The 21065-nt window shown below is 44.1% G+C and overlaps 1 protein-coding gene across 2 annotated transcripts in view; it reads right to left on the bottom strand.

Annotated features, from left to right (window-relative positions):
• The window catches only part of LOC128351531 (calcium-activated potassium channel subunit beta-2), a 504933-nt gene extending 491093 nt beyond the window's left edge, over positions 1-13840 (bottom strand). For both annotated transcript variants that reach the window (XM_053311133.1, XM_053311135.1), the window contains exon 1: positions 13666-13840. In XM_053311133.1, coding sequence (XP_053167108.1) covers positions 13666-13721 — 56 coding nt within the window. In that variant the 5' untranslated portion in view covers positions 13722-13840. The remainder of the gene's footprint in view (positions 1-13665) is intronic.
• Between the last annotated feature and the right edge of the window lie 7225 nt (positions 13841-21065).

The raw sequence follows: 21065 nt of genomic DNA, 5'->3' as shown, positions 1-21065 counted from the left end.
AAAAACCTGAGATCATCCGGTGAATGAGACTTATTCACAAAATGTTGAACTAATGGAGCATCCAGTACATTTAATAGCCATCAATGAATTTGCCATATCTCCCTTTAAAGGCATCTAAACCAACAGCCATTGCCGCATGGTGAATTCCATGAATTACTTATATAGAGCATGAAAAAAATATGTTGTCTGTCCAGAATGTACTGCCAATGATTTCAGGTTGTGAGCCAGACGACCTCCCAATTTCTAACATCAAAGAACTTGGGAAAGAAACCTAGAGGCTGTTCTCATGAGCAGCCAAGTCTGGGCTTGGCTGCCCATGGGAATTGCCAGGATCCGTGTGGATCCCGGTGGTTCTGTAGCACTAAACCCAGTGCCAAAGCCCAGCTCTTAGCCGAGGTAAAGGGTGCAAATGTGCCCTTAACCCAGCTCCCGGGATCATATGTCAGTACGAGCTGCTTGCAAGGGACTGGTTGCCCAGAGCACCTGTCCCCTGGGGAAATCCCTCAGTGTACTGAACTCAGTTCGCAGTGCACTTTGGGATTCTCAGAGGCCGGAACAATAAGTCCTGGCCTCTGTTTACCTGTGCTGCTTGGAACAGAGCAGATTGTCATCCGTGCTGCTCCTGGCTGTGTGGGCAAATGGCTTGTGCAACGGTCATCTAGGGGAAGGTAGGATGCACCCTGCCTTCTCCCCCTCCATCTGCCCAGTCATATGAATAGCCCCGCTATTCATATGACTCAAGTAAACACAATATAGTTGAGTAATTACAGGTGTGTTTCAAGCAGGGTAACCTGCAGTCTTTGCGACACAACACTCCAGAGGCCGATTCAGATGTCACATGAAATCTCAGAGAGCCAGGCTCTGTGCAACAGCCCTGTGCCTTAGGAACATGCACCCTGCTCCCATTCCCATCTCCAAACCAGCATCTAATTCCAATTTAGGTTAACATGGGCTAAGATTGGTCATGTAGTCTGAACCCACCAGTCTCTCGGCTTATTCTAACCTACTTGCTTCAGATAACCAGAGATCTGTACCCACTTCAAACCTTGTGTATGGCTCTTGGGTTATTTGAAGCAAGTAGATTACAATAAACAGAGATTGGTGAGTTTGGATGGCACAGCTGATCTCAGCTTAATTTAACCGAGTTCAGTAGTAGATCCTTTGTTCCATCCAGACATAGAGATGGAAGGGGAGTGCACATTCCTGAGGCTCAGAGATGTTCTGCAGAGCCCAATTCTAACTGAGGTTCTGCATGACATCTGAAATGGCCCCTTATCTACAACACATGTTGTTCTGGAAAATATCTGTTGACCTGTGTGAGGGCTGGTGGGCCCATGGTCCTGCCTCTGGGCCAGTTGTTGACGTAGATATCAATTTAGCTGCTTACAATTCCATCAATTCTCTGTACAGTCTAGTTCACAACAAAATATGTCATCTGGTTATTACTTTTCAAATTCTGATCCTCAGCAATCCACAGTGGCATATTGGCTAAATGCGGCTGGTGGGGAAGTAATATTCAAGGTCAGCAATGAGAGGCATTCCACTTTTTGTTCTACAATTGTAATTCAGTGGATATTGGGGATTTAGAAGCATTTTGAGTGCCTGGAACTCAGGGTACCAGTAAGTAGAATGAGGAAGGCAGGAAATCATCATTGGAGATGGGTTAATAAATGTATTAACCTCAGTCATGTTTGAAAGCGCTGACACCAATCTCTGGCAGGAAAAAAAAAAAGTCCCGAGGACTCAGCCAGAGGCTAAAAGACAAGACTGTCGCTATTACACAGCTTATGAGAATTTACTCCTGCAGCCATATCAACCAGCCAGTTCATTTCCTCTGAAAAACAGAACACACAATTGCTCCTTATTGCATCTGGTGTATTACTTGTGTTTGCTTTACAAAGTTTTTCACATTTAGCCAAACTACATTTTTTATCTTCTGAACTGAGTAATATACTCAAAATATATTCAAAATCAATCTTTATTTTCGATCAAAGATTAAATACAAAATTTAAGAACAGAAACAAAAGGAAATTATTACAACCAACTGGATTATGACTGAGTCATATATTGATATTTCTAAATTAGTTTTTTAAAAGCCCAACAGTACAATCCTATTAATGTTTATTTCCCCACTGTGTTCATTGGGGCTTACTCTCAAGTAAATGTACATCGGATGGGCAAAGAATGAAAACACATTATCCACTCTAGATCTTCCATAGGTATGATTTCTTTGTTTTAAAATATAATTGCATGTGCATTATTAAAAAAATGTTATGTTCATGAGCAAAAGACATAGAGGCTATTCTCACAATGGGGGGAAACTGGGCTAAAGGAGGCCAGCCTGGTCCCCCCCCATCATGAGAACCACCAGGCTGGTGGGCGAGCCTGGTGGTTCTCTGGAGGCTAGCCCGCCAAAGTAGTCCTCCTCTTAAATGAGGTCAGCGGAGCAAGCGCTCTGCTAACCTCATTTTGGCGATCGTGAGTTGCTACAGAGCGGCTCTGTGCCATGCTACGCTCAAGGAGACCCCTGCCAGGAGGCTAAAAACCCCAGCATAGTACTTCCAGTGACTGTTGCTGGTGTGTGTCTTATGTTTCTTTTTAGAATGTGAGCCCTTTGGGGACATGGAGCCATCTTATTTGTTTGTTATCTCTCTTTGTAAACCGCCTTGAGCCATTTTTGGAAGGGCGGTATAGAAATCGAATTAATAATAATAATAATAATAATAATAATAAACAAGCCTCCTGGTCTCTGGTGTCTCCCCAGGATGCCCTGCATACTTTTGTGGGGCATACTGGGACTTCGGGGCCAGGCAGCCCCCAATCGCCGCAGCCACTACCAGCTCCGTGACGGAGGCAGTATTCGTGTGGGTGGCTGATCTGGTCACCCAGGGCTAGGTGTTCAATCATGTGTGGGGCTCGCACAAGCCCTACAGGCTCTCCACACTGCTCGTGTGATGAGTCTCATAATCTAAAAATTAAACATGCAAAACTTCAGTCATGGAACTTCACTGATCTGATATTTCAGCAAAATGGTGCTCCTGTTGTGGAATACAAGTAAGTCCTGCGTTAACACAACACACAGATGCATATATGTAATAAAGACAAAATGCCACCCATTTCCCCCAGTTTTCTCCATTGCTGGACCTTTAAGTGGTTTACTATTTCTTTTAAAAGTGCTTTTATCCCCACAGTGGAATTAATGCAGGTGATCCAGGGCTAAATCTGGTGGGTTATAGGTGAAACAAGCAGGTTCTATATAGCTTTGCTCTTTGACAAGGGTTTGAGGTGTGGTTGAAGTGTGGGCCCTAGGACAAAAGGTGAAGATTGGCCCCTGCCCTCCTGCTTTCTTCTTGGGAGAAGCAGGAGAGGGGAGTGAAGAACAAACTGTTGCCCAGCTGGGGGACCCTCTCCCTCAGTGGCCCAGGAACATTTGTCCCCCACACTGTGCAATTATAGCTACACCTCTGGTATTCAAGACTTCTGAGGCCCAGGAACTGATGCCTTTAGTATCCAGCATCCTACCTGATGCACTTGTTGAAGCAAATGCCAACACCTTACTTTTTCTTCTTTTTTAAAAAGAAAAAATACTTTTGGAATTGTGTATTTTAAATACATATATCAGGCCTTTTGCACCAAGGCACCTCAAGGCAACTAACATCATGAAAACCAAACACAGCAACTTAGAATGTACAACCAGATACAGCAACAAGAAAAGCAGAAGAAAAAGACAACCCCAGTGCAGCAGCTCAGAGGGCTCAAATGCCCTCTGATACAGAAGCAACTTTGCTACCAGGAGGCTGTGACGTGGCAGAATGAACTTCCCCCAGAAGGCAGTTCAAGAGCTTCAGTGTTAGTGTGGAAAAGGCCCAGTCATAAACAACCCCTCATTGAACCTTGGACACCAAGGGGATCTAAAACAGGCCTCTGAAGATCTTAAAGCAGGGCCGCACAATATTGGACCGCCAGCTGTTTTTGGACTACAGCTCCCATCATCCCCAGCCACAATGGCCAATAGTCAGGGATGATGATGGAAGTTGGAGCCCAACATCTGAAGGAGGGCTAAACATCTGAAGGAGGGCCAACATCTGAAGAAGTTGTGTAGTTCTGTCTTAAAGGCTGTGTAGGCCACGTGGGAGGATGTGGTACTTTAGGTACCTGGGAGCCATACCTTCCTTCCTTCCTTCCTTCCTTCCTTCCTTCCTTCCTTCCTTGTATTTAATTAATGTATGTATGTGTGCATGCAATTTATGCATTGCATTTCAAATACATTTCTCAAGGTGGTTTACAAATAAAAAATAAAAACATAGCATAATCATAATGACAAAATATTAAAACAGCAATTAAAGTCTGGCTGCTACAAAGATGAACCCTCAAAAGGCCTGGGAGAATAAAAACATCTTTGCCTGGCACTGAAAAGATAGAGCAGGTGCTAGGAGAGCCTCTCTGGGAAGGGAATTCCATAGATAGGGAGCCACAATGAAAAAGGCCCTCCATTCATCTTACCTCAGTCCATTCAGATTTTAAAGCTCAAGACCAACACTTTCAATTGGTCCTGGAAATGAAATGGAAGCCAATTAAGGTTCCACTCATCACATGTTCTCTGTGATATATTCCAGTCAATAGTCTGGTGGCTACACTTTTTACCATTTGTAGTTTCTGAGGACGCTTACTTAGTTTTTAAAAATATTTATATCCCGCCCCTCCAGTAGGATGCTGATCAGGCTGGTTCACAAAACAATAAAACAGTAGAACAGATAGAACAATACAAATTAATAAAATTCAGTTAAAACTAGACTGGTTTAAAATCAGATTTATAGATTAAAAACTTACTGGAACAGACCAAAAATGAAAAGAAAAAGACTCTCAAAAGGAATGGACTTTCAATTGTTTCTTAAAAACCAAGAGAGAGGGAGCATGATGATCATCTGGGAAGGCATTCAAAAGTCAAGGAGCCACAACTAAAAAGGCCCTGTCTCTACTGCCTGCAATCTAGATCTCAATCAATGGCAGGGCTACAAGCAGGTCCTGAGATGTAGAATGAAGGTTCTGCCAGTTTCAAATTGGCAGTCTGACGAATACCCTGGCCCTAGGTCAGGTAGGGCTTTAAAGAAGGGATGTGCGAAATGTTTCAACGTCAAAATGTTTTGACTCGAGTGTCTTGCACTCTAAACATAACACCCTTTAAATAAATGGCCTGTTTTGAGCACGGAACAAAACTACACATTTAGATTCAAAATGTTTCGAGCATCATTTTGTAGGCCTGTTTTTCCCTTGCTGATTTGTTTTCTGGCACTGACTTCCAATTGGCTTGCAATTCTATGGGGGTTTGGGGGAAAAGGTTAAAAATTGGTTTAAAATCACCTGCTTGCCCATTTATTTTGTGGGTTGGGTGGTAGCTAGTACCGATCATGCCCTTCCACCCAATCCACTTTTTTTGTCCTAGGAGCAACCCATGGAGATCGATGGGATGCTTTGAGTTCCCCCATTGGCTGAAACCCTTGAAATGTTCCAAGTTTTGTTCCGTCGAAACAACTGAGTCGACCGCTCTTTCGACAAAACATTTCGGCTGTCTGCATTTTGTTTTGATCTCGAAACAAAACGCAAAATCCGTTTCGTGCACATCCCTACTTTCAAGGCCCTAAAAATCTTTAAGTTTAAAAACCTTTCAAAGGCAGTTCCATGTAGAGTTCTTTAGAATAATTAGAACTACTGGTAGTAGAGAGTGCCACAAGTAACTGTATGTGGCATGAGACCACTTTTTGTTTCATTCATTTCAAACTGTGTAGGCTGTGTGCTCACATTGAGTCGATTATCGGTGGGTGAGTAAGCAACCATTGTTGCCAATTTGTTCATGCTTTTATGTGCCTCAAGCATTCCCTTCCTTAGTTGTCTCTCTTCTGAACACTTCTGTGTTTTTTCTAAGATTCAATGTGCCTCCTTTAAAGGAGAGTTTGCTGTAGCTTTCTTCTGAGTGCCTGGTAAATTCTGAACATTTGGTGACTGTGAGATTTTTTATGTTTACAGCTGGTTTCCTGCATCAGTTCCTTAGCTCTAGATATGGATCTAATGCTGCCACCTATTGGATATGAACATAGTCAGCTTGCAGTAATCCTCTTCTCTGAAACTGCTAAAATTCCATAATCCCTTCAATCTTCAAGCTAATCAAAGCAAAATTAATACATTTCTGAAAATATAATGGCTGAAATCTAGACTAACACTGCACCAACGTGCCAACGTTTTCTGTGGCACAATAAGACTGTACATTTTTTACCATTCCCTCCCCCTTCGCCTGTTGCCTGTGCCGCCTGAAATGATGTTCCTCAAGGGACATCATTTCAGGAGGCACTGGCAACTTCAGAGGAAAGAGGACTGGGAAGAGCCAAGTTCAAATCCCCATTCAGCCATGAAACTCACTGGGTGACTCTGGGCCAGTCATGTATCTCAGCCTAACCTACCTCACAGGGTTGTTATGAGGATAAAAATAATCACGTGCCCCTCTTTGAGCTCCTCAGAGAAAGAGTGGGATATAAATGTCAAAAATAAAATAAATAAATAAAATTTGCTCTCTTGCATTGTGCAACAGACAACTCTGGTGCATCAGCAAAGCATTAGTCTAGATGTCAGCCACCATCTACTATCAACAGCTTTGTAACATTTCCTGTTCTGCACCTCAAGACATGCAGTCTATGATTCAAAGAACCAGAAATGTGCAGAATGCCTGAGAAATTTCTCTCTCTCTCTCTCTTTTTAATAGAAACTAATTTGGCTTCCCTTGAAATTCTCAGATATTTGGCCTTGGAAAAAATCCTGAGATGTATTTCAAATGTTTGTGTGAAATTTCAGTGCAAAGAGTGGGGTCATATTAAAAAAAAACTCATTGGTCCTTGAAAATTCTTCAACATAACCCCACAACTTGTTCTGAGCTGTCCAAAGGGTTTGGCTTTGTATTCTGCAGGAGATCCTTCAGGCTGCTAGGCAACCTGTTTTTGAAATGGAAGAGAGTTTTCAAAACCATACGTGATCATTTGTCATGGCCCTGGATTTGGACCCTGAGGATTCAGAGGATGTGGGAGTAGGAACTGCTCCCGGAGAGGGACCCAGAAATACCTACTATGCTAGAGGCCCTCAGGGGAGAACAAACCCAGTAGTAAGAACTGCCAGCTTCTGCTTCAGTGGAGAAGATAGCCCTGAAACAGTTCTTGGCTCGATATAGAATCAGCTTGGGGTTTACAAGCATTCTCAACAAGTGTTCGGATAAAAACTCATGATCATCTGTTTGTGGTGGTGTCCCAAAACCATTCACCAAAATCAGTTTTGGCATGTTGAGTCAACAGTGTTGAGTAGAACATTTCAGTAGAGATTCAGTGAACTTTCATGGGGATCCCACAAAAGTACTGCAATTTTTGCAGGTGAGGGGCGGAAATAGGCTTACCTTAGACTTTTCTACTGAACATTTCTACTAAATCAGAACTGGTCCACGTAGATCAGTATTGTTTACACTGGCTGACATCCTAACACTGCATGTGTGCAGCTAAAAAAAAACCCCACATGTGAAGCACTAGTAGCATCCCCATTTCTGAAGCAGTGGGGGCTTGTGCACAGGTAGACAATTTTCACCAATCTCCCCTTTCACTGAAATCACTTTGCATGACCTGGAAGTAGGTCTATGAGGGCTGCATAACCTTCTGGGACCTACCTCTGGGTTGCACAGAGCACTTCTGGGGAAAGGAGGACTGGTGAAAATTGCTGCCCGCATGTAAGCCCCTGTGCTTCAGAAGTGGGAACTCTAGCGCAGCATGTGTGGTTTTGATAGCACACACACAGCATTAGTTATGAGATCAGTCACCAAATGCCAGCATTTCTCCAGGGTCTCAGAGAGGATATTTTCCCCAGCCTTACTTGAAGATGCCAAAGATTGAACATCTGTATGCAAAGCATGTCCTCTACCACTGAGCTATGGCTCCTCTCTGAATACGGCACTAACATTAAAGTAAGAGTTTCATTGAAAGCAGGGGGTTAAAACTAAAGAAACGTTCACATGCAAAGCGGCCTGGTCAACCAGAACATTGACCACTCATGTGCAGAATCTCATCTGACCCTGAGGCGAGTCTCACAATCAGTGAGACTCACCGGGAAGGGGTTTGTGGGGAGAGCGGGCTTAGCCCGCTCTCCCCACAGATGAGCAGGAAAGCAGCCCTGGGCGGCCAGATCGGCCACCCACACGACTGTCGTCTCTGTCACGGAGCTGGCGGGGGCTGCGGGGATTGGGGGCCATGAAGACCCTGGAAGTTGCAGGATTTGCGCGGGGCATTTGCGCATTTGCGCGGGGCATCCTGGAGAGGGCCCCAGGGCCGGGAGGCTTGTTTCAGCCTCCTGGCATGGGTCTCTTCATTTGTTGCCACGCCGCGGAGCCATATCGCAGCAACACAGGTCGAAAAGTTGGGGTTAGCGGAGCACTCGCTCCACTAACCTCGTCTAAGGAGTGGGGGAATTAGGAGGGTTTGAGGCCGGAAGCCGCATGGCTCCCATGGCAGCAGACAATTGGGCAAAAGCGGGCTAGGCTCCCTTAGCCCGCTTTTGCCCAGTTGTGAGAATCCCCTCATTGTTTTTAGACTGTGAGTCCTATTGGGATGAGGAACCATCATATCTCTTTCTCCCATTCTGTCATCCACTTAGAGAACATTCTTGTTGAAAAGCAATATATACATACCACTCCTACTCCTACTCCTACTCCTACAAATAAATAAATAAATAATCCCAACATACCTTCTGGGACAAATGATTATCATAAAACAGCAGTGCAATTATGAGGTTTACAGATTTGTACGCTGAACCTGATCATTACAAATTTCAGCAATGTCTCCAGTATGGACTATGCCCATGTATGCAGCTGTGGTCTTTTTAATATGCCAAATGCGATTCTTTCCACTGGTTTATCATCTTTCTGTTTAAGCCATTTACTTATCTTATTTTCTCCCTGCCCTCATTATCCCACTAGTTATTTTTATTATCCCACTAGTTATTTTTTACAGTAAGTATAATAATCTGTTCCTGGGGTGTATGCTGATGAAGAAGTTTCTAAAGTGTTGTTCTTATTATGATTTTTCATTCCCTCTCTTCCCTCACCCACCTTTCCTCCCAACCATCATCTGTTTTAATTCTTTTTCTTTCCAACTGACTGCTCGGGTGTTTACTCTGTTTTTATTTCCTGCTGGGTCTCCAAATGCCTTCTGTTGATCAGGTGGTTATCATTAGTTTTGCGTTGAAAGGTCATCTCCACAGATTGCATCTAGAATGTTAGTAAATATTTTGGGTCAACTTGTATTTGTAATATTCACACTATTCCTTCATTTAAGGGTAGATGGACCTCATCCCGTGTTCTCGGGCCAGGGAATGACTTAGCAGAATAATATTGTATGGAAAAGTTGTTGTGGTTTCACAACCCCTTGTGCAAGATGTTACCCACAGTGGCTGACATCCTACCTAATGATGTCAACAAAGGGGGTGTGGCTGGCATTGGAATATGGAAGCACCGCCTGCCCTCTCCCAGTCAGCAAGTGGTTCATTCACTGGCTGTGTGCTCTGTGGGAGTGAAAGGGTGCCCTGGAGGGGGTGAGAGGAGCCCCTAGGCAGATCCTGGACCTCGGTGGCCCAAGGATATTTGCCCCTCCCTAAGTCCTATGTTGTTTACGCCACCGTTTAGAAGTGAACCTGGATACAGTCCCCCTCAAATGCAGAGTATGGATAGCAAGCATGCTACTGTATATGCATTGAATATAATATGTGAATAACTATACATGTGTGCAGATCTGTAGTTACATACACTGACTGACATCTGGACTGATGAAGCAAGCTGCTATATCAGAAGCACTGGTGCTACTGATGGGTTTGGTTGCACAGTCCCAGCACTCACATGGGTATGGAGGGCAAGCTGATGTGAGATGTCAGAGTTGCAGAACCACTGGGGAACAGTGACTATGGTGTGATCCAATTCAGCTTATATGTGAATGGAGCATCGCCAAAGAAGTCCAACACTGGACTTCAGAAGAGGAAACTTCTAAAAATGAGGGGACTGGTAAAAACGAAGGTGAAAGGAAAGTCAGGAGGGTCAAAGCGCTCCAGGAAGCATGGAACGTATTCAAAACCACAATAATAAAAGATCAGTTGGGATGTATACCAAGAAGGAGGAAAGGAACTACTAAGTTCAGGAAGACACTCTACTAACAAGTAGAGTCAGGGAAGCTATTAACGGGAAGAAGGCTTCTTTAAGAAAATGGAAGTCCTACCCAAATGAAGAGGACAGAAAGGAATGTAAAACTCTAGCAAAAGAAATGCAAGGAGACAATGAGGGATGCAAAAAAGACAGTTTGAGGAGCATATAGCTGGAAGTGTCAGGGGGAATAACAAAAACTTATTTAAATATATCAGAAGAAGAAAACCTACCAGGAAGGTGATTGGATCCTTATATGATGAGGGTGTGAAAGGGATTATTAAAAAGGATGAGGAGATTGCAGAGTAGTGGAATGAGTTAAATAAATAAATACATTATTTTTATCAGCCAATCAGCCCTCTACACTGCTTCCCATTGATTTCATGCATATTTGGTGGAAATTCTGATCAGATATTAACCCATTCACACATGAACATTATCACTTGATGTGTAAATGGCCTATCACAGCTTCTCCTCTACATTCAGAATTTCTGGATTGCTTCATACACCCTGCTTTCAGTGGAGGTAGTTGCCAGTCTTATTCACGCATTTGTATATATTGCTTGATTTCTCTGTACTGCGCACATTGAGCTGGCAATGATCATGTTCTGCAGAGAGCTTCCTTTAGAGTCCAGCGTGTTAGGTGGGGCAATTTCTGCTGATCTCCCTGGAAATGTCCTGTGCCACCCAAAAATCTGTCCCTGGAGGTTTCACGGCTCTCCTATTTTCAGGTGGCACAGGACATTTCTGGAGGAAGGAATAATTGGTGAAAAATGGCTTCCCCTTGCATGCTGGGCACTGTGGAGCTAAAGAAGCTCTCAGCTATAGGGTTGCTTCTTCCCAGTGCATGGCCACAAGCTTTGTCAGGATGTTGACCATTATGTTTGATGTGATTTGAGGAACTAGCAAAGATATCTGTTATGTGATGGCTCATTCACACATACAAACCATCACCTGATGTTAAAGTGATCAAGTGTAGACAAAGCAAGTGAGATACAAGCATGTGTAAGTCAAGGCATGTCCCTGAAAGAATTACCCAGAAAAGAAATAGCAGAAAATCAGAAAAGAATAAAAACAGGTCATTTCCCCATGGACCTCAGTTAGGTTAACTCACAACAGTGGGAAGGGCCAGTGTGTTCAAGGGGATGCCAAGTCGAGAATTTACAATGACTTTGGGAGATACCTAGTCATTTGTGACGCATACTACTCAGTCTCAGACAAGTCAATATATCTCAGTCTCACCTACTTCACAAGACTATTGTGATCATCAATAAGAATGACAAAGCATTGTATGTGCAGAAAAAAGTTCCAGAGATGATAAATCAAAACCTATTTTGACTGCCACCATATAGGCCTACAGACAACAGTTTTTCACCAGAACTATGTAGTAAATTATATGAAATGTAATTTATGAAACAACGACTACATCTAAGGAATTTTGAACCCCTTCCATGAATAAGCAAACTGCAAGCACCCCTGCAAACTGATATTTGCTTTCTTGCAAATGATATATCCTGCCCTAGTGCATACATACTCCAAGACCACCATTTCATTTCTAAGTGCACATATATCAACACAAATATCACTGAGCTGAAACTACTCTGAGATTTTCAAAAACATTTTCAAAGCCAAAAAAATGTTTTTCTTGTGATATGGCACTCATTAAAAATATGTTCACTTGTATGGCCATGTAGCCTTCACTTGCCTTCAGTGACATCATCATGAAACCAAATTGGCTACACAGTGCTGCAAAATCATCCCATGCGTGCATAATCTCTGACCGGGTAGCATCCTACGTGTCTGATTAAGAAGGAGGAAGCTGAAGCAGCCAGGTAGAACAATGGTGTGAAGTAGGATTTTTAAAATGGTGAATATTCACACCATGAATGCATTTTTCAGGAAAAACATCCATCACACTGAAATTGCTAGGTTCCACCTGGAAATTGAAACTGGAGGATATTTGACACAGCTGTAGTCATAAATTGAACATATCTCTCTATTTCAAGGATTCAGATAAAGGGGCAGCAAACCAGCAGGACTGCCTTTGAAAAAAAATTACAGTTCCACAAACCTTCAAACTCTGCAAAAAAGGGGGACATTTTTGAAGTTGAAAGTTTATGGTTGGCTTAATAACATAAGCTCCCCTGCCTTGTTCTTTCTTTTTTTAAAAAAAAATTCTCACAGTCCAGTATAGCTGCAAACACTTCCTGCATGCATATCAAAGTGTATCGAGATTATAGGATTATAAAATGGGATCACTTAATGCCATTCACTCTGTGCTGCCATTATGGCTGCAAATTGATATTCCCAGCCAAGTGGGTGCTTATTTTATTAGCCACAGGGATTCATCAAACATCCTCAAAATTGCCCTCTTCACTATGCTTCATAATGCGATTCAGTGCTGCCGAGCACACAAGAGGCAGTGGAATATGTACCAAACTCAAGGAGATAATAATAACAGGAGAACCTCTTGAAATACATTGCAAGAGCAACAGCAAAACAGAGAAGCAGCACTTGGAAAGGCAGCAGATTTTATACAAAATTGACCCCCAGAGAGTCTACTGAATTCTGTTCCTCCAAGGCTCTCAGTAAGAAGCCACAGCTGAAGGCCCCACTGAATCCATTCTTTACTATTTCATTGCTGGTACTGTAATTGTTTGATTACAGTTTAACTATAACAGCAGTCATTAATTTGTAGCTTATCCAAGGCTTCTTAAACTTGGGTCCCCAGATGTTGCTGGACTTTAACTCCCATCATCTCTCATTGTTGGCCGTTAGTCCAACAACTTCCAGGGGCCCAGGTTTGAGAACCCCTGGATTAGGTGATTCAAGGAAATATTGAAGCCAACCTCCTCCATCCATATAAACACTGGCCTCACCTTGCAATGGTTCTACCATCAAGGGAGTTTCCAGAAGCACTGACATTATTTGACTATTTCAAGCAAATATATGTATTATTTGGGAAGCACAGGTCAAATTTTCCCTGTCCCTAAGGGCAGATATGGTAGCCAACATAAAGTACCCAAATGACTAATGACCTCCTTGGTCATTGGGAAACAAACAAGCAAACAAACAAACAATACTGCCAGCATCTAATTTTCAATATTTATTGCATTTGTGATTACTATGGATTACAAAAGCACGCAAAGAGAAGGATGAGTCCCCCACCCCCATCCTTCTAAAATGCACAGGACACATATCTCCGTGCCTTCTATAATTAGACTCATGAGGATAATTTATTTCTCTATCATTGTTAATTTCGATATAATTCTGCCCAATTTAAGCATGTCCAGTCTCAATGCTTTCAGTGGGAGTTAGATAGTATACGCACTTAATTCTCCCACTGAAATCAGTGGGTCTTACAAAGAGCTTAACTTTGGCTGCATTGCATAACTGGCAGCCACCAAGCATTACAACAGAGAAACCAGCTTCGTTTTATTGCTTTCCCCACTTACCCACATTTCTCTTTCGAGTGGCCAAAGAAAAGCCTTATTTCAGGCTGTTGCTCCATGCTGGTGGCTCGGTAGTATCTCACCTGGTCATAATCAAAAGGACCTCTGCCAGAGGGAAGCGGAAAGCAATATGCAAAACAAACACAGAAACCCAAGAGGAAAGCTACACCCCTATGGACCTGCACTCATAGCAACAGACAGAGAAAGACTATACTCTTGCCGGTTGTTAACTTTTTCCAGCATGAAGCAGTAATTCCTTTGGAACTGCAATTCAGCATGTGTGATGCAAGAGCTCTTTGAAACTTTCTGTTCCTCTCCGGTGCCAGCCATTCCTCACTGTCACTGCCAATCCCAAATAAAACTCTTTGTGATGCAGCAAGAATGCAAGATCTTTGCGGCCAACTGGATGCAAACTGATGTTGTTTTGTGGACAGGCTGAAGGAAGATTACGGACAGTCTTACAGGGAGGAGGCATTTAAAGATACTGTCCTCCATACCTTGGGTTGAGTTCTTTGTGGAAAAAAGGATGGGGAAGGTCTCCCTAAAAATAGAATACTATTTTGAAATAGTTACCTACATGGCAATTTCTGGGAAATGTAGCTTGATGTTTTCTGTTGCTAAGGCCAGGACAATACACCACAGAGGCCTCATTTTTCTGGCTTCGTCACAATTTTGAGTTGTAAAAAAACTACATTGGGAAAGAGAGTTTATTACTTTACCACTCAACATTCAAGGGGAGAGGCTGCAGATCTCATACACAGCACTGAAGCCACAGAAGCCAATCTGGTGCAAGGTTTTATATGGTGCATCTCTGCTTCTCTCTCACCAGAACATGACCTGAGGGTGCATGATATAGCCACCTTGCTGAAGCTAAGCAGGTCTAGATGTGGTCAATGCTTGGATGGGTGACAACTTAGGAACCCCATGCATATCACCTTGAGCTCTAGGGTGGAAGAAAGGCAGGGTATTAATATATGGTGCAAGCTTCACCAATTGCATCTATTTTACTGAAGCCTAGTATGTATGTAGGAAAACATCAGCAGTACTGAAGCTTTTAAAAGAGATGAAGTAGCAAGCTCATTTCCTTCCACTAAAGCAGGGGTTTTGGTCCCCAGATGTTGTTGGACTACAACTCCCATCATCCCCAGCCACAATGGCCAAAGGAGATTGGGGGCATTTAGTCCAACAACCTTTGGGGACCCATAAATGGAAACTCCTACACTAAGTTAATAGTCTTGAGTCAATTCAGAATTACAAAAGAAACAAAATACCCACTGGAGAGGTCCGGTTACAGTTGCCACCAGCTCATATGGTGGCGACTCAGGACCGGGCCTTCTCTGTGGCTGCCCCAGGGGGCTTTGGAATATGCTCCCTGCTGAAATTAGAGCGTCTCCTTCTCTGTTTGTTTTCAGGAAGACCCTCAAGACTCTCCTGTTCTCACAAGCTTTTAATTAGAATTAATGTTAATAGTTTTAATAATTTAATATTGTTTTTATTGTGTTTTATGTATTTTAATCTGTAATTTTAATATTAAAATTTGTACACTGCCTAGAGATGTACATATCAGGCAGTATAATTTTTTTTTTTAAAAAAAAAGCGGAATCATATTTGCTAATCTCCCAGATGTGTTTTCCCCACATAATGTCTGCAACTGTGTCAGTTGGTGTCCAGGGATTTCTGATTCTTGCATCATACAGGACAAAGCCATACTTTCCAATATTTCACACATGAAAACTGGGCCACTTGTCATATGTATTTGTATTTCCTCTATTCTTGCCCACCAAATAGCACTGCCTGAGAACCCCCAGTCACATTATACATTTCTGAGAGCTCTTGTTTACCCAGGCATGTTGTATTCCAGGGACCCTCCCTAGTTTTCAAGCGGGAGCCACTTTGGCAAAGGAACCTTCAATGTGAGAGCCGTTTCCCACCGTGCTGACCTCTATTTATTCTATTTTATTTTATTTTATTTATCAAATTTGTATACCGCCCCAAACTTTCATCTCTAAATAGTACTGCACTTTTCCTCAGTGCTGGGAGGACCCTTAAGAAAGATAGTGCCTTCTCTCTTATGAGTTCTAGGAGGAAAGCTCTGTATGATCCAAAGTCTAAAGCCCAGCAGATTAGGAACCAGGAGGAAAGCACTGGGAAGGGCTGTATGTATGTATGTATTTAACACACTTCTATACCGCCCGAAATGCAAGTTCTCTGGGTGGTTTACAACAAAACAATAAAAACAACCAATTAAAAGATTAAAACATTTCAACAATTAAAATTTAAAATGTCAAAAATATTAAAACACAATTAAAACAATGAGGCGAGTCTCACAATCAGTGAGACTCACCGGGGAGGGGTTTGCAGGGAGAGCGGGCTCCCTGCAGACAAGCATAAAGGCAGCCCTGGGGGGCCAGATCAGCCGCCCACACAACTGCCGGCTCCATCACGGAGCTGGCGGGGGCTGCGGGGATCAGGGGCTGTGTGGCTCCCGGAAGTTCCAGGATGCCCTGCACAAGCGTGCGGGGCATCCTGGAGAGACCCACCCCCCGGGCTTGTTTCTGCCTCCCGGCAGGGGTCTCCTCATGTGTTGTTGCGCCGCGGAGCCACACCACCGCAACACATGATCGAAAAGGCGGGGTTAGCAGAGCACTCGCTCCACTAACCTCATTTAAGGGGAGGGGAAATTAGGAGGGTTTGCGGCCGGATCCCCTGGCAGCGGACGATCGGGCAAAAGCGGGCTAGGCTCCCTTAGCCTGCTTTTGCCCGATCGTGAGAATCCCCTCAGTATTTAATTAAAAGCCTGGGTGAATAAATGCGTCTTGACTGCCTTTTTAAAAGTTGTAAGGGATGGGGAGGCTCTCATTTCAACAGGAAGTGTGTTCCATTGCCTCGGGGCAGCAACAGAGAAGGCCCCGAGCAGCCACCAGACAAGCCAGCGGCAATCACAGACAAACCTCACCAGATGATCTCCGTGGGCAGCGTGGTTCATAGCAAAGAATATGTTCTCTTAAATACCCAGGGCCCAAGCTGTTTAGGGCTTTATAGGTTGTAACCAAAACCTTGTACAGAAACCTTTTGGCAGCCAGTGTTGATGTTTTAAGATAGGAGTTATATGGTCTCTCCAAGATGACCCAGAGACCAACCTGGTTGCCGCATTCTGAACTAACTGCAGTTTCCAGACTATGTACAAAGGCAGCCCCACATAGAGTGCATTGCAGTAGTCAAGTCTGGAGGTGACCAGCAGATGTACTACTGTTCTGAGGTCATTTATCTTTAGAAATGGATGCAGCTGGCGTATCAGCCGAAGCTGATAGAGCTGATAAAGCTGACACTTCCACAGCGATCCTGGTCAGGGAGAGGTTATTCTTATAGACCACAACCGCTCCACTTCCCCGCCCACATCCCCACACCTGCTCCTCAACAAAGTACCCTGGAGGGAGAAGCTGGGACCAGACTGGGCCACCAGCCTCCCCCAACCAAGTCTCTGTAATACATACCAGGTCTGCCCCTTCATCCAGAATCAGATCATGGATGGTTTCCGACTTATTCTGGACAGACCTGACATTACAGAGGAGTAAGGAGAGAGTCTGTGAGAGGTTGGCATTGCTCCCCGAGGTCAAAGAGCTGGCAGGGCAGCCAGAAGAGGAAACAGCTAATAGATTTCTGACTTCCCTTCCCCTGTAACGACGAGCTGACCTACCAACTTTAATTCCTCTGTTCACCACCAACACCGGAATAGCCACCCCAAAGACAGTGGATACTCCCCCAGTTTCCCCATTGTGGCAGTCAAAACACAAACCGCCCCAGACAAACCACCCCGGCTATAGTTCCCAGCATTCTGTGCAGGCCTTCTAGAATGGTACAAGGGCTCCCTTAAAGGAGCTCTGTTTCCCTCAAAGTACAGCACTGCACCGTGGGAATGGCTGCCTCTGCATGGTGCCAGAGGGAATGTATCCAGAGTATTCCGCTTCAGCCAAAGTCTCACACACAGGCCCAATAAACAATTAGTCAGAGAGCTGCACTTAGGGTGGATGGGGGCTGCCACTGACCCCTGGGCCTTACAATGAAGAACCTGGCTATATTCATTCATCCCGCAATTGTATTCATATATAATTGGTATTTATTTTTACATTTATATCCCGCTTTTTCTCCAAGCAGCTCAGAGTGGTATACATGGTTAACCCTGTGAAGTAGGTTAAGATGAGAGATAAGTGACTGGCCTAGAATTACCCAGTGAGTTTCATGGCTGAATGGGGATTTGAACTTGAGTCTCTCGGGTCCTAGTCCGACACTTTAACCACTACACCACACTGGCTTCAAATGAATCCCACTTGAGACAGCATGTGACATGGCACGGCACACTGCACACTACATGGGATCTTCGTGTTTATGCATGTACATTGATGAGCATCGCACATGGGTCACAAAGCTTCTGATCCATGAAGCGATTGAATTTATAGAAAGACAGAGGAGGAAGCTGAAACCTAAAAAGTGCCAGCCCTACTGCAGAAATAATTACATTGGCTGACATCTAGACTAATGCAGCACTCATGCTGTGAACACTGCACTGGTGTTAGCAAGGTGGGGCAATTTTACTCAATGTTCCCTTTGCTCTGAAGCAGGGGTAAAGTGTGCTGTTGAGTTGGTGTCGACTCCTGGCGACCACAGAGCCCTGTGGTTGTCTTTGGTAGAATACAGGAGGAGTTTACCATTGCCATCTGCCACGCAGTATGACAGGATGCCTTTCAGCATCTTCCTATATCGCTGCTGCCCGATATAGGTGTTTCCCATAGTCTGGGAAACATACCAGCAGGGATTCGAGCCGGCAACCTCTGGCTTGCTAGTCATTTCCCCGCTGCGCCATTAGGTGCCTCCCTAAAATTGGTACCGGTGTGCTATTGCTGAAAAGGGAAATTGAGTGCTGGGTGTCAAATTTAAAATGGAGCAATTAAAATAAACCTTTCACCTTTCTGTGATTTTTTTTTTTTTGCAAGCTTTGAGTAATGTGATTACTAAACAGTATATTCCTAAACCTTGTTTAGATTGCTGAGGAATAAGAAGTCCCTGGCTGAAGATAAAGGTTGCTTGGAACAGAGAGTATTTAGCACCACCTACAGTTGCATTTTTAAAAAATCAGTTTCAGTAGCAGCTCTGAACATTTAACTATGAACAGAATTTCCCTGTGGAATGAGGAAGCACCATTATGCACACATAGTTATCTAATACTTTTGATTATCCCAGCTGGTCTTGTGGTAGCAAGCATGACTTCTCCCTTTAGTTAAGCAGGGTCCGCCCTGGTTGCATATGAAAGGGAGCCTTAATGTGTGAGCACTATAAGATATTCCTCTTAGAGGGTGGAGCCACTCTGGGAAGAGCAGGAGGTTCCAAGTTCCCTCCCTGGCAGCATCTCCATGATAGGGCTAAGTGAGATTCCTGCCTGCAACCTTGAAGAAGCCACTGCCAGTCTGTGAAGACAATACTGAGCTAGATAGACCGATGGTCTGACTCAGTATATGGCAGCTTCCTATGTTCCTACGTTCACTGTAATTTTGCATACAGTTCCATGTAGGCACCACTTTTTGTAAGCTGTCATGGGTATTCTTCCTCCAGACATTTAGACGGGACTGACTCGAGGGTTCAGGAGACCCTCAGAAAACTGCCCTCCATGGGTCCCCTCCTATCTTAGGGACATAGGAAGCTACTACTACTACGATGACGATGGTGGCAAATATTTATATACTGCTCTTCAACCAAAGTTCACAAAGCGGTTTACAAAGAAATATACATAAATAAAATGGTCCCCTGTCCCCAAAGGGCTCACAGTCTAAAAAGAAACATAAGGCACATACCAGCAACAGCCACTGGAGGGATGCTGTGCTCAGTGTGCTGGGGCTGGATAGGACTCTCCCCCTGCTAAATATAAGAGAATCACCACTTTAAAAGGTGACTCTTTGCTTGATATTGGACTGAACCCTCGCCATTTGGAGGAATCATGAAAAAAAAATTTTACACAATTATTTTTATATTTTTGTACATACCCCTCCAAGGGCCTTCTCTGAGACCGTGTGTGTGTGTATGTGTGTGTGCTTCCTTGAGGTTCCCCCTCCCCCTGCCAGCCTCCATTATGGCTTAAATCACTTGGTTCAGGCTGTCTTCAGCCCTTTCGGGGCCTTTCCCTCATCGTGGCGCAATGGAACAGTATATTCCTAAACCTGAGCCGCACAGCCAGGTGGGGAAGGAGATCGTCTGGTGGGGAGGTAAGTACAGTGCAACCTCCCCGCCTGCCCTCCCCACCTCCTGGCCATGTGAATAGCCTTAGAATTGTGTATCATGATGGTCTGTAGAAGGAATGTGTGGCAAAAGGGTCACCTCTATCCACTCAGATAACTGGTTCAGCAAGTGTTTCCATGTTTGCTGTGGAAAATATACTATTGGTCCACGGCCATCTGCATTCAACTACTGACAGCGCCCTCAGGAGTAGGGATGTACATGAGTGGTTTTTGCACTCTCCGGGTTGGCGGTGTGTGTGTGTGGGGGGGTGCCTTTAAAAGAGCCGGTAAGGAGCTCCTTACCTGCTCGCCCTCAACCCACCACTTTCCCCCCACTGGCACTTGGTTTTTCAAGAGACACGCGTGGCTGCAGCACTATTTCCTGTAGCCCCGATCAGTGTCGGCACACACATGGCCAGGGCATACACGTGCTGGCCATTTGCATGGTATACTGACCATACAAATGGCCAGTGCACATGCACCCCGGCTGTGTGCATGCCAACGGCAATCGGAGCGGCAGGAAGTACATAGGAAGCTGCCATATACTGAGTCAGACCATAGGTCCATCGAACTCAGTATTGTCTTCACAGACTGGCAGCGGCTTCTCCAAGGTTGCAGGCAGGAATCTCCCTCAGTCCTATCCTGGAGATGCCAGGGAAGGAACTTGGAACCTAGATTGCTGCTTCTATGTGTTTTTACTTATTTATAGTTTTTATGTTTGTATTTTATAGTTTTTAAATTAGATTTGTTTTATATTTTTAGCTTAATATTTTAATTGTCATTTTTATTGTATGTTTTAACTTTTGTAAAAAACGCCTTGGGGTTGTTTTTAATGAAAGGCGGTATATAAATTCAACAAATAAATGAATAATAAATAAACAAATAAATAAATGCTCTTCCCAGAGCAGCTCCATCCCCTAAGGGGAACATCTTACATTGCTCACACTTCTAGTCTTGTGGTCTTGTGGCAGCAAGCATGACTTGTCCCCATAGCTAAGCAGGGTCTGCCCTGGTTGCATCTGAATGGGAGACTTGATGTGTGAGCACTGCAAGAGATTCCCCTCAGGGGATGAAGCCGCTCTGGGAAGAGCAGAAGATTTCAAGTTCCCTTCCTGGCTTCTCCAAGCTAGGGCTGAG

The sequence above is a fragment of the Hemicordylus capensis genome, chromosome 3, assembly GCF_027244095.1.
Source record: "Hemicordylus capensis ecotype Gifberg chromosome 3, rHemCap1.1.pri, whole genome shotgun sequence".
Classification (NCBI taxonomy): Eukaryota; Metazoa; Chordata; class Lepidosauria; order Squamata; family Cordylidae; genus Hemicordylus; species Hemicordylus capensis.
Note: the sequence above shows the minus strand (reverse complement) of the source record. Positions and strands in the feature narration are given on the sequence as shown.